The 13,820-nt window shown below is 34.9% G+C and overlaps 1 protein-coding gene across 1 annotated transcript in view; it reads left to right on the top strand.

Moving 5' to 3' along the window:
- ADGRB3 (adhesion G protein-coupled receptor B3) overlaps positions 1 to 13,820 on the top strand; it is a 430,423-nt gene that overhangs the window by 210,150 nt on the left and 206,453 nt on the right. The window contains exons 10-11 of the mRNA XM_008502299.2: positions 5,274 to 5,468; positions 11,693 to 11,761. Coding sequence (XP_008500521.1) covers positions 5,274 to 5,468; positions 11,693 to 11,761 — 264 coding nt within the window. The remainder of the gene's footprint in view (positions 1 to 5,273; positions 5,469 to 11,692; positions 11,762 to 13,820) is intronic.

Here is a 13,820-nt window from a genome sequence, read left to right as displayed (position 1 = left end):
AATGATAGAAATCCTGGTGAACAAACACAGTGATTAGAAGAAAAAAAAACAAATAAAAATAACGAACCCACCACCCAGAGGGAGTTATCTGCTTAAGAATTATTCAATTCTTATCCCTAGATCCATTTCTTGAAGTGTCATCCATTCAAAATATCTCTTAAGATACTTTGTTATATCCATGCAGAAATCAAAATACTGAAACTTTATAATTACTTTCTTTGTCACCTGTTTTGTGGTTATATTTTAAGTACTAGAGTAAGTGCCAATATTGATGATGATGATGATGTTAAAAGAACTATGCAGTGGATTAAAGTGGCAAAAAAATCTCTTGATTTAATCTCTTGAACATAATAGAAGTCTTCCTGTGAAAGAGGATAGAGAAAGAAGTTAAAAAAAAAAAAAGCAAGTATCCCTCTGAGCTGTCTTTTTCTCCAGTACACATCATCATATATACAATTTCTTTGGCATCTGTGCAGAGATTCAGTTTGCCTGAGCAGAACAGCACAGGACTGTCTGTGGTTAATTGCTGTTTTTCTTTAGAAACAAATCACTGTTTTGAGGAATATTTTTGCCTGAGGTAATTGAGAAGTATATGAAAGTAGGACAACTTTGTATACAGTGAAACAATAATAACTTTTCTTTTCATCCATGTAAATTTAGAATCAAGTACCTCATAGCACAGGGCTGCAGTGATTCCAGCCAAGTTCATAGAGGCAGACTTAGGCACAATATCTGCAGAAACTTGATGCAGCAAATTGCACACTGTGACAGTAGATAAACACAGGAAAGTAAAAGTTTAGATTCAGGGCACTCTGTATACTTGGACATTTCTGGTTGGGGTAAATTATGGTAGGGGGGGTTGTAACTAATTAGGTGATCTTTAAGGTCTCTTCCAACCTAAACATTCCTATGATTCTATGATTCAGAGCATTCAGGCTAAGCTTTCTGATGCTCTAGGTTGTTCTCTATTTTACTTTTGCAATTCAGTTGTGTAAATCAGGTGGCTACTGTGGGTGATGTGAGTATTCCTTCCTGTTCTGCATCTTAAAAGCATTCTGAAAAAATATTTTACAAAATACCAGTGTTTAGTTGTGAAGGTACAATATAAAGTGGTTTGCAGATAATGTGCAATTTCAGGTTATATTTTGATTTCAAACTATCTTTCTTCACTTTTATATAAGGCTTCCCAGTTTGGGTTCTTACAGTCCCCACTACCATAAAATGTATTTATGACATCATTAGTAATACATTGCCATGAATCCAACATCATCTTAAAAAATAATGAAAAAAGGATGATGGTGTAGTTACTCTTCAAATTAAATCATTCTCTTCAGTGTTTTATAGGTTTCTTCAGGGTTCATTGTTTTCTGTCCTTTTAAACAATGTCTAGCTATTAGGTTTATAGTAATTATTTTGCAGTAATAAATTTGTATTACAGTGCCAGAGGGCTAGAAGCTCTGTCTTTGTAAAGAGGCATTTTTATCACATCATACTCCTGACAAATCAAGGCACAAAGACAGTTGGACTCTGAGTCTAAGTCCAGTTAAACATTTCAGTAATTTTTCAAGTATGCAGACATATAGGTGCAGGCAGCTAGAGATTGGGCTGACAACTGAAGTATCACTTTAACAGCTGCTTCATTTCACTATCTCTCGGCTCATAAACTTTATTTTTAATGAGCCTGCCTGCAAGATCACTAAAAAATGACCTTCAAAGAGAACTAGAAGGACCTACAGTGGTGACCAAAATATCTTTCTTGGACAGTACATAGTATGACAGTGACCATAGCATAGAAGATAAGCAGTATGATGCGAAAGATATTGTAGTAACTACTGATGAGAATATTCTGTATTTTCACACTGAAAGATTCGTGTGGTAACTGTGTAAGTAATCCAGCTACCTTCAACTCATACTACTCACTGGCTTTATTTGGGTTGCACAAATTTATATCAACTGAGTAAAGGGCATTTGATTTTAAAGTTGTCTTTAGGATCTGTCGGCTGTCTTACATCAAAAAAATATATCATGCAATAAAGTGATAATAAAGAGGCTGCTTACCCTGCTCTACACATTGCTTGATAGTCAGTAGGCAAAAATTTCTACTAATTAACTCTAACTTTTGCCCACCTTCCTTACCTAAACACATTTCAACCTTCTTTTTTGTTACACTACTTCTAAATGTTCTGCTCCAGTAGCTGAAAGCAGTGTGGGCATGGAGGAGTAGGGAGGGATCAGGCAAAAGGAGTTTCTGGGTTGGAGCTTGTGAAGGTGAAGGAAAGGTGCTCACTAGGCTGTTAACAAGTGGGGTGGTCCAAGGGAGGAAGGGTACTGGTGTTGGGAAGCTGTTTTCTGGGTATGTTTTTGAAAAACACTTCCAAACTGAGCTTTAATTTGACAGCCAGATGATTTTGAGGCACTTTAAACCAACTGCATCACAAAAATGCTTACTTCTGAAGTAGATGTAGCAGTTTAGTCTGGTGGCATTGTAGACACTTGCTAGACCCTTTTTATCATTGTGTCCAAATGCAAGCAAAATGTCTTGCTGAAAGCACATAAGGGTATACTACAGCTCTTACTTCTGCTGCTAGAGATCTGTAAAATTTCTCAGTGAAAACAGAGCTTTACTTCTTCAAAAGCCTAAAAAACTAGCTTTTCAATTTATTATTTACATTCCAAGAACAGCTGAGACAAAGACTGCTGTGTGCTATGGGTGGTCCAAAACCAACAACAAATTGACCCCTGCCATCTTTAAAATGTGAGTTAAAGTCTAGCATGAGCATGGAAGAAAACAAACGGGGGAACAGACATACAGATGGAACAAAAGGAAGCAAAATAATACAAGACAAAAACAACATACAGCTTGACAGCTTTCCTAGAAGTGTTTTATATAAGCTTAAGAGCACAGCAGAGCTTTAATGAGGGCTGATCACTTTGCTGTTATGACTGGAATTAGAAGAATCTCTATGTCCTCTCCTCAACTCTGCCTTCAAGTTGTGTGATGCCCTTTCCCATAGTGCACGTTAGATTTGAGAGTTCAGCTTTATGGACTGTCTTTTACGTTGTATATCTTTTGGTCTTGACTAAAGGCACACCAAATATTGTCAATCCTCAAAATCTGGAAATATGGTCTGGGGTCAATGAGCAGTTGGACAAGTTCTTTCAGAAGTTCTACTGTTCTCTCTTAATGTGCTGGCTGATGCTCTTTTAGTTTGCTAACCAGACACAGCTTGCAAGCAGATGAGGCAAAAGGGAACCTTTCACAGAAAAAATAACAAATCAAGTTCTTGTTTCCTTTTGTTTGTTCCAAAGAAAGTGGATCATATCGTTATGTATACAATATGAGATCCCCAAGTTTATTCAAATGAATTTTCTTCCATCCCCACACCTTTTACACCACTATTATTTTCCTGCCAGAAACTTTCAAAACTACTTTCTAAAATGAATAGAAACTGCACAAAAAGAATTCTGCAATGAAGTTTCCTGTCTATTTACTTATTAAAATGTTCTGAAGACTGAGGTCTTCCTGCGGAAGTATTTCTTAAAAAAAACACCCACAACCACCTCAGTTCTCCTCAATTAAATTTTTGTTGAAAGTATTTGATTGAAAAATTATGCTTGTACCTCTTTACTCATAGTATATCATAGATTCATTCTTTATGCATGCTGCAGCAGGCAGATGTTCTGTCAAGTCTTAACCATTTCTAGAGTCTGAGCAAGCCCGTGGTGGTCTATAATAATCCCCTGCTGCTACAGGGAGGACTTAAAGCCCATAGACATAATGTGAAGTAGCCACTTTATCCAGCCCCAGCTGTGTTACATGTATTTTTTTAATCTCAAAACTGGTTGAGAATGTAACCAAAGTATGATTCAAGAAACATGAAAAAAAGTATTTAGATTGTTTATGCCAGGGAATGATTGCATTTTTTAAATCTCTTTTATTAAAATTACTTTCAATCTTCTAATCACTGTTCTATTTTACTACATATTCTGGCCTTCTTGTTTGTGGTTTTTTGGTTATTTTTTTTTTTAAATGAAAGCCCCCAATTCCATGATGGGGACTTGTGCTGGGGAGGTCTGGAAGTGGCAAAAGGTATCTTTGTGCTCTTCCTTCCACTGCACCACCAAATTATGTTACATTAGTCCCCCTTCCTTCTATATGTAATAAGGCCAAGTTAAAAAGCAAGAGAAGATAAATTTAAGAGATAGCGTCAGTATTTTGATTGCCAATTGCACAGAATTTTCCCTTTAGCTCCTGCTTAGAGTGAGATCTGTCAGGTAATTTATCTTTTCTTTAATTTAGTTTCAGTTTGGAAGAACTTGTGCTTGCACACATAAATTGATATGTGTATTTAAAACCAGGTAGTTTAAACCATGCACTCTTCTTCAGCCTTGGCAGGTCCTCTGACATCTTTCTTATGTCTTTGCATCTTCCTGAAATGCTGAGTCACCTTTAAGAATTTATCAGATCCACAAGTTCAGCTTCTTATCAGGCAGATGCTTCTACCAGCTTATCTGTTTTAGATTGCTTTTACAGGGTGCCTTATACAGACCTACTGTGAGAGCTACCACTGACGTATCCTCTCTTGGCCAATACACAGAAGTAGTTCATAATTTAATTTGCATTTCTGGAAAAAACAAACAGGACTGTTCAGATTGACCATCTTTGTGTTATTAGTGTACAGAGGAGAGAACCATAATAATTTGCCTCCTAATCCATCACTCTTGTGTTGATTATCCAAGCTGGACTGGCAGAGATGAAGACTGTACTTCCTTGTAGTAAACTAGATTATAGAATCATAGAATGTTTTGGGTCGAAAGAGACCTTAAAGAACATCTGGTTCTAATCCCCCTGAATGGGCACAGACACCTCCCACTAATTGTTTAATGAGTGGCAACAGTGGTTGTACATCTATTCCTTTCAGGAAGACCAGTTCCTTGCTACAACATGGCAGTAGATTAACCGCACAGTCCATCCTATGAAGTTCCTCTGAAAACATGGATATTGAGAAATTATTGCTGTTCAAAGAGAAGGAAATGCATTACACATGAAAATTTTAGAATCTTTCCACACAAATTCTTTGATAAAAATATTAATTTAATCATCAGTGTACTTTTTTTTTCTTTAGGAGGGTAAACTTTTTATAATAGCATTAGTATTTAATATTATATTAGCTTTAATAATTAAGACTTTTTGCTGTGTTTAGAATTTTCATGCCTTTTTTTGTGTTTTCAGTGAAGTAGGTTCTGATACTCATTTTGTTCTTCTGGTACAGATCAAAGAGCACCTTGCTAAGGGACAGAGGATGTTGGCTGGTGATGGCATGTCTCAAGTAACCAAGACACTATTGGATCTAACTCAGAGGAAAAACTTTTATGCAGGAGATCTTCTTATTTCTGTGGAAATTCTCAGAAATGTTACAGACACTTTTAAAAGAGCAAGTTATATACCTGCATCTGATGGGGTACAGGTAAGAAAAACACTGGGAGGGTAATGTTTAGCATGATGGATTTCTGTCAGTGTGCTGCGTATCACCTACTTAACCCACCAAGGAAACTAAATCTTATGAATAACAGACATAAAGATTATTCACATGGAACTAAGATCCAAATGTAAAGTATGAAAAGACTCAGCTACATTTGATGAGAGAAATATCCAGAATAACCTAGCAGATGAAAAATGTAAAATCCTTTCTTTTTTTAACATTTTTGGTATTTTTCTCTTCCAAGGTTTGATTTGATTGATAAGGATATCTTGGTGGTTTTTTTTTTTTTTTTTTCCACAAAGCAATTCACTAGTCTTATTTGTTCCAGTTCATTTCAGTTCAAAAATCCATCCACAACACTTAGTTATATAATTCTGGCATTGCTTCTTCAGTTCAAATAAATAAAGCTCATTAAAAGTTCATGGGAATAATAGATAGTAGATTTGATATGAATTCTGTATTTCACATTGTAGATTAACTCTTCTTGTGCAAGAAGCCAATTAAAATACTATCAAAGATAAAAAGACTATCATTCTTTCTACATAATGGGCTGAACAGTTCATTGTGTAATGTTCTTTAAAATAAATATTTCACAGGACTTCCAGATAAGGATATTGCTTTCATCTATATCTGAGAATTTTACACTTTTCAAACACTGTACATGGACTGAGAAAGAATTCTAAGAAGGTAGATACGTATATTATTTATAAAAAAGAGTTTCATGATCATTCATAAATTAATAATGAATGTATTAAATGCAGGTCATATGTATGTGTTTGTTTAAAAGAAAGCATGGATTATAAATACTCACTGGAATATATCCATGGGGTACCTTGGATAAGACAATTTTTGGAGTTTTAAATTTTAAAGAGCTTTCCATTATATCTTCAGTTTTCTTAGCACAAGGAAAAATGACTTTCCACAAAAAAACCCCAAACACATTTATTGTTTTGTCACACAATTGCCAGCTGAAAGTAACACTTTCTAAACTTTTTGAACAAAATACTTTTCAAAAAGTACTTTGTCTGGACAATCCTTTTTTAAAAAATCTGTAAGAGCCAGTATTTTTTCCTACTTTCAGTACATTTTAGGGTTAAACTGCGTGCTATTTTATGAAATTTTTTCATGTATTCAATAGTCTGACATCCCGGAATGACTTCTTGATGGTTCCCAGGCACTACAGAAATCTGTGGTAGACCCAGCCTTGAAAAATTTCTTGGCACAAGTAACTTTGTTCATGGGCTTATGAGATCAGCTTGTTTGCAGTTAATGTACATTAAAGTGAATTTTGGCGCTAACAACAGTGCCAAAAAGTTATGTTCCCTTCAGGACTGTGGAGTAGTAACCTCTCAGAAACCTCTCAGAAATTGGCAAAATGATGAGTGCTATTTAATAAACTTTGATTTATCATTTTGAAGTGAGGAAATGAGAAAAGGCAAAAATTGGTAAAACATTCTGTGAAGGAAATAGGGAAAGATTCCTCAAACCAAAGAAATAACTGTATTTGAGGATTTAGTTGCGTAAATACCAAAAGCTCATACGCAAACATATGTCACGTGTTGCCATACCCTGGGGAACTGTTCATATATTGAGGCTTTGAGCAACCTTTCCTAGATGAGAGGTGTCCCTGCCCACAGCAGGGAGGTTGGAGTAGACGATCTTTAGGGTCCTTCCAACCTAAGACATTTTATGATTCTATGTTACAAAAAGGTGAAAGTGAAACAAATTTCTACAGATACACTGAGATTATTCTTTCTGACGAATCTCTGTGTCATGTTTTAATTCCATTATATTTTTAGCAATAAAGAGTAAAATTAGGTGTTGTTTTTTTTTGTTTTAAAGCCATTTTCAGGAAAACTCGAGTGAGGTTTAAAATCCCTGAAAGTCGTAATTTATCATTTCCCATGATGTCATAAAAGTAGATTACGAATTATGGGTAACAGTATTTTTAAAAGTCCATACAAACACTTTTAGCTCCATTAAAACTGAGAAAGGAAAAGTGTATAACTGAATATATTTGTTTCTTATACATTCCATCCATCTGGATGGTTCCTCTACTGTCTACAATCTCTGGCTTATGTCTAGTATTAATATTCATGAATGGTGCAAAGGCTGTGATTCAGAAACTCCATAACAAAAAGAATGAACAGAAAAGTGAGCTCAATTTGAAAATATCAGGCTAATTACTCAAAACAAAGATGTCACTACCTGATATACTGCATAGAAAGTGCCACTTGTTTAGGCAGACAGATGCCAAGAGCAAAACAAAGCTTCTAAAATATGCACTTCTAGTGCCAAATTATTTATTGTATGACTTTTTCTTTTTGCATATTTTAACCTTTTGTGCAACAATATTTATGAATGCATTGGTTACATGGTGTCAGAAGGAAAATAACAATGTATGAGGCAGTTAAACTATATGGAAGGGATCCTGCAACTATGACTGAAAGGAGGAATACAGCAGCAGAGATAGCAGAAGAGTCATTTAATTAGTCTACAAGCCAGGTTTTTCCCTTAATATGGGAATTACTTTAAAATAGACTGTGCAGGGACACTGAAGCTACGAGATAGTCACTGTAGTATTACTTGTGTAAGAAGACTGCTAAGAGGAAGATACTTAGAAATCTAATAAGCATAATTTAAGCAACATTTTGGGACACTTTCCAGAACTATTCAATGAGTGCTTGAACTACCTTCTAAAGAGAGAATAACCAGAAAGGAGCTACTTTTAAGGACAGGATTGCAAAAAGAGTTGCACAGTCGCTTGATGCAGCAACTAACAGGAAATAAAGTTTCTCTCCAAAGATGTTAGAGCAGTATAATCCCATTTATATCTTTATATCAACCATAGGGACCATTACTGTCAATCAGGGATTAACAAGATTGCCCAATGCTTTTTTTCCCCTCCACCTTCCCCTCCCACACACACAATCCCTATGCTGAGGTCCAAAAGCAGAGGTGACTTAAGGCTATCCATTAATTCCTCCCAGGAAGGAATTCTTCTCTAGCTGTATAAAAGGATTTATGGCAGCTTTATTCCTGCAGAGAGGGTCAAAGAACTTGGACTGGAACAGAGAACTGCAGTCATTGTATTACAGAACAAAAAGATTGAAAGGAAGGAAATTAAATTAGGAAAACATAACTGTCCATTGCTGACTGTAACAGGCATTATCCTCAGAAGAGTCTGGACAAAAATAAAAGAGTTCAAATTTCAGCTCTGGCCTTCACAATGTTTTCTGTAGTGGCCAGTTCACTAATTCATAAGCCCTGCCATGAAAGAAAGGAGCTTGATTCTACAAGGAGGTCCAGTGTTTACTGCAGTAATACCATCAGATCAGATCCATAATGCTTCTAAAATTTAGCCTTCATAATTGTCAATCATTTTACTAAAGGGCAATATTTCTTCTTTCATCTTTAATGCTGTGAGTGAGAGAATAGTTAAAGTAGGTGAAAGATTTGTTAACCACTATTCTGCTGTCTCATTTTTCTAGGGCATCTCATACCTACTCATTATTGAAGCAGCAATGCCATTTAATCATCTCTCTGTTTAAAGATCTTTATATATCTCAGTCTCCACTCTTATCATAAATATTACATCTACTAGAGAGAGAATTAGAGAAAAAAAGGATCTCAAGAAGCAATATATTCTTGTCACTGGGTTCATATACATAATTTATACTTTATTGACAAGTACATATGAAATTAATTATGTTCATCTTTTACTTGTGCTTGAGACTGGGGTTATTTATAAACTTCTCACATATACTTCTTTCAGTTATTGGTCATTTTAATGCTTTCATGTAACTGAAATAAACATAAGATTTAATGAAAAACTACATTATTAGCAAATGCATGCAATTTATCATCTACAAGAAACATTTATATATCCTGAGTGTTTTGCAGGCAATCTAGGCTACCCTCAGGTAGATCTCATTACAGAGACACGCATACATTTGCAACCAAAGCTTTGATTCTGCAGAGGAATCAGTGTCTGCAATGTAGTGCAAAACTAACTTTGAACCAGATCCTTAGTATGATAAATTATCCCACACTGAGCTCCATGCTGTTGAGCACAGAGGTATCATCCTCTCAAAAATGTTTTCCTCAGGCAAAATCCCCCTAAGGCTGACTCTACCTACTAAAAGTCTTTGCCAAAATCATAATATCCTGGAGTAGATGTGATTATAGTGCCAGGAAACTGTTTTGGCTAGTATAGCTTATTTAATTGGGGAACCAATAAATCTGTACAACTTTCCTGGCTGAATTTGCATTTATACAATTATGATTTCCTGACATGGTTTAACTGGCAAATCCATTGTAATGAATACTAAATGTAACTTTTTTCAATATGGTTTATTTTGGTACTGAATACCTGAAAGAGATGAGATGTAGTCTTGGTACATAAGCAGCATCTGGCTATATATTTATTTTTCCTTATCTTCATCCTGACTCAAAATTTCCCTTCTGTATCACTGCAAATTGGATCAGAGCATGAGAACATGGTCCTGTCTTTAATCTCCATCATCCTGTCCCAATGCATACCTGTAATTTTCAGGGGAGCTTCATGAGGCATTTCCTTTTTTCTTTTCACAAATTTTTTTTGTTAGTGAAGCTTATGGATATTTTGCTACTGACTTCAACGAGAGAAGAATTGTGCCCCCATTAATGTTACTCTAATTGATTTAAAGATGTTTACTATTATTATTTAACATTGCTAATTAATTAATTAATTACTATTTTGCTGTTCACTAAAGTGTCAGTCACCTCTATATTAAATTTGTCAACTTAAAGCAATTTTTATCTGTGACATTTTTATGGCTAGCATAATTGACTTCCTAATGATGAGGCAACGAAAGATCTCACTTGCCAAGTAGTCAGTGTTATGAGTAGCTGAAACTGATAACTATGTTTTTATGTAAAAATAGTTTTCATGTAAAAATTGTTTTCACATAAAAACAGTTTTCAAAGTTCTATTTGATTCCATTTCATGTCGTGCATTTTATTTATATGGCTGTGAGACTTCTAAAATGTCTGCAAGATCTCATATTTTGAAATTAAATGTATTTCAAGCACAGCCACGGTATCCACAGCTTGGAAATTATTTCTGCTCTCGTTTCAGTCACTGTGCTGTTTAATGCTATTTACTTTAGTGTATAGTGAGTTAAAGTTACTTCTTACTTAAACATTATCTGCACCCTATTTACCCTCCACAAAATGGATAAAAAGTAAGTCCTGGTGAAGAAATGACCAATTAATCCAAGTTAAAATAGGGCCCTGTGGTTTGTATTGTACTTGTTTTTTTTAGAAGTTGTGAGGTTCCTAATTGCATTCTTCAGCTGAGGTCAGTGGAAACTAAATGTACTTTTATGAAGGAACAGATAAATTATAGTTGACAGGCTGTAGACAAAATTGGCATTCTAAACAAAAAGTGATAGCTGAGAAGAACAAACTGCACAGATTCCTAGCTTTCAAAGATGAAAAAGTCTGGAATACAAATTGATAGAGAGAGCACACAAACCTAGCAAGGAGAGATCTTCACAAACACTTGGAAGAAAGTGATTTTGAAAATGTGTTATTTGAAGGATAAATGCTCTGGCTTTTGTTTTGTTTTATTTTATTTTACAGTTAAATCAATAGGAGAATCAGATTTTAAAAATAACAGTTTAAAGTTAAAGGAACATAAATTCTTTATTCTTTTTCTATTGCAATTACTAAATTGAAGAGGAAAATGTAACTTTTTAAAAGTAAGATGCACCTGATTTGACAGAGCATTTATCAATGAAATACCATTGTATGCCCTCCTTATTGTCATCAGGGTTAGTTTTCATGTTTCAAATAGAAACTAGTGACATTGAGCCTAATTTTTTTCTCAATATACTTTATTTACAAAATTTATAGTTGTCTGGGTTCTGAAATGAGAGCAATTTGAAAATAGAACACTGCCACATATAGAAGTTTAGCTAGTTTAAAATGTTTCTTTTTTATATACAAAGCAGCAGTAGGAAACCTGGTTGTATGTCCAGAAGTGAACATAAAATGTATGTGCCCTTTTATTAGTCTAATATATTGGTTTTTTATCTCTCCCACTGACAGAAAACAGGCTGTAGACCAACATCTGTAATAGAGAAAGGAAAGCTTGCTTTATTTCATTTTAAGGATATGACATTGAAAGTAATTTTACTTTGTCTTTTATTTAATTGATTTTTCAGAACTTCTTTCAAATCATTAGTAACCTCTTAGATGAAGAAAACAAAGAGAAATGGGAAGATGCACAACAGGTAAGATTTAAGTTTTGTGGCCCATCAATGGGAAACTAAGTGTACTATGACTATGAATTTCACTGTGTCAGTAAGCCATGATAAAGTGGAAACATCGGGTTAAACATACACACTGCTGTAGGTGAAAGTAAATCTTAAGTGAGGTGATATTTTGGAAACAGCAACCTTTTAAAAAATGAACAATTACCAGACCAATTGGCTAATTCCTTAGATTAAAATTATGTTAGTAATATAAGGTGTTTCTCTTTATGAAAAAATTCGCATTTCATTCCATGGTATTATTGATTATGTCTTTTGATGTGATGAAGTACATGCAAAAGCTGAAAAATGCTGCTAAAAGCTTGCTGCAATGATGCCTTTATTGAACAGAACATTTTAGAACTCACGTGAACAACTTATACACAACCAAAAAATTTACAGAAATTCAAATGTGAGACTGTTTTTAGAAGGCTCTATTTAAAAGAACAGTTGTGATCCTTAAGACTGAGAAATTTCAGGACTGAGTTAGATAAAGTCTAACAGATACAATAAATTTATAATAAAAGAGTTTACTTCAAATGAGAAACTTTTGTTTGTTTGTTTGTTTGGTCTAACTATTTCCTGCATGCTTATACTGAGAACATTATAGGACAATGTTTATAGTAATTTTCATTAGCAAGACCATAGAACTGTCAGATTTATTCAAATACAAACATCAGTGACAAAAGGGGTGAACAGATAATTGTGCACAGAGAATAAATTATGGAGGCAGTCAAAGGCAGGAAAACATTTCTATATGAAGAATGATTAAATAAAGAAGATATATCAGTATGGAAAAGATTCAAATGTGCTTATGTACAATAGAAGCTTTTAAAATCAGGAGTGGATTAGAGAATGAGATGAGGAAATGATAAATTTATTCACTCATACTTCTTGTAGAGTAACTAAAGGACATCAAATAGTGGCTACTATGAATACAAATTAATACTAAGCAATACTTTTTCTGCAGGAAGTTAGAAATTCTTGTCACAGAAAGTGAGAGGTAAAAAAAAATTAAATTATCGGAAGAAATGTCAGTATAGTTCTGTTAGGGAAAGATCTCATTTTTGCTTATGGACATCCAAATGCTGAAGGCTGGGGAAGAATTACAAAAGAAGCATCCCTATATGCATGCCTCTTTCTACTCTTCCTTAGAAAGCTGCCATTTACCACTGTAAAAAGCAAGAAAACAGCTTATATAGATCCTTGGTCTGCTCTTGTATGGCCATTGCTACCACGTTACACAGATGGTTGAAATTTGTTCACTTTTAATGGGATTCTCAGTAAATCACTAGGTGTTTGAAAGTCTTGGCATATATTTAACTTCCTTTTTTGGAAGTTCATCATTATAACTAAAAAAGGGAAGATCAGGACTTTTCACTACCAGTTCAAACCTGCTGATGGATGCTGCAGCTAGTCAGCAATCATATTTATCTTTTGATGTGTTTCTGTTCCTCTGTGTAAGAGACAGAGGCAAAAATAGACAGTGTGTCGTTTTCTTTAGTGGTGGTGGAGGGAAGCTGCAAAATCACATGCATGTGGGCAGTTTCCATAAACCAGAGCAAGATTAAAGAACCAATATTAAACAATTGTTTTAGCCCCATTAATGAACATATGGAATATCACTCCTTATGTTATCAGCCTTGTCTTCTTCTACCTCCACTCTGCCTGCTTGCCCATGCTGTGTCCACCATCTGTCTCAGGTAAATCAGGAGATAGTAGCACCTAAGAAGAAATGTTGAGAACATGGAGATAAAACAAGAAACAATTAATTTCCAGTTCTCTCTCCTCATTGCTGCTTGTTGAAACCAGGAGTGTTGACAAAGGGAGAAGGGACAAGTTATTTGTACTTTTCTGTAGCTCCTTCCTTCTGCTTGGCACTTAATTTTCTTGTAGTCCTGAGTACAGCACTAGTAGGCAGCCAGAAACCCAAGCAAGTATCAAGATGAACTGAACCCAAGAGTAGTGGGGCAGCACCAGCTGCCTCGTGACAAAGCTGGGGAATTCACTAAATCTTGGACTCATGAGACAGCCTGAAAAA

This window comes from Calypte anna, chromosome 3, assembly GCF_003957555.1.
Source record: "Calypte anna isolate BGI_N300 chromosome 3, bCalAnn1_v1.p, whole genome shotgun sequence".
Taxonomy (NCBI): domain Eukaryota; kingdom Metazoa; phylum Chordata; class Aves; order Apodiformes; family Trochilidae; genus Calypte; species Calypte anna.
The sequence above is the reverse complement of the archived record's forward strand: the minus strand, read 5'-3'. Positions and strand labels throughout refer to the sequence as shown.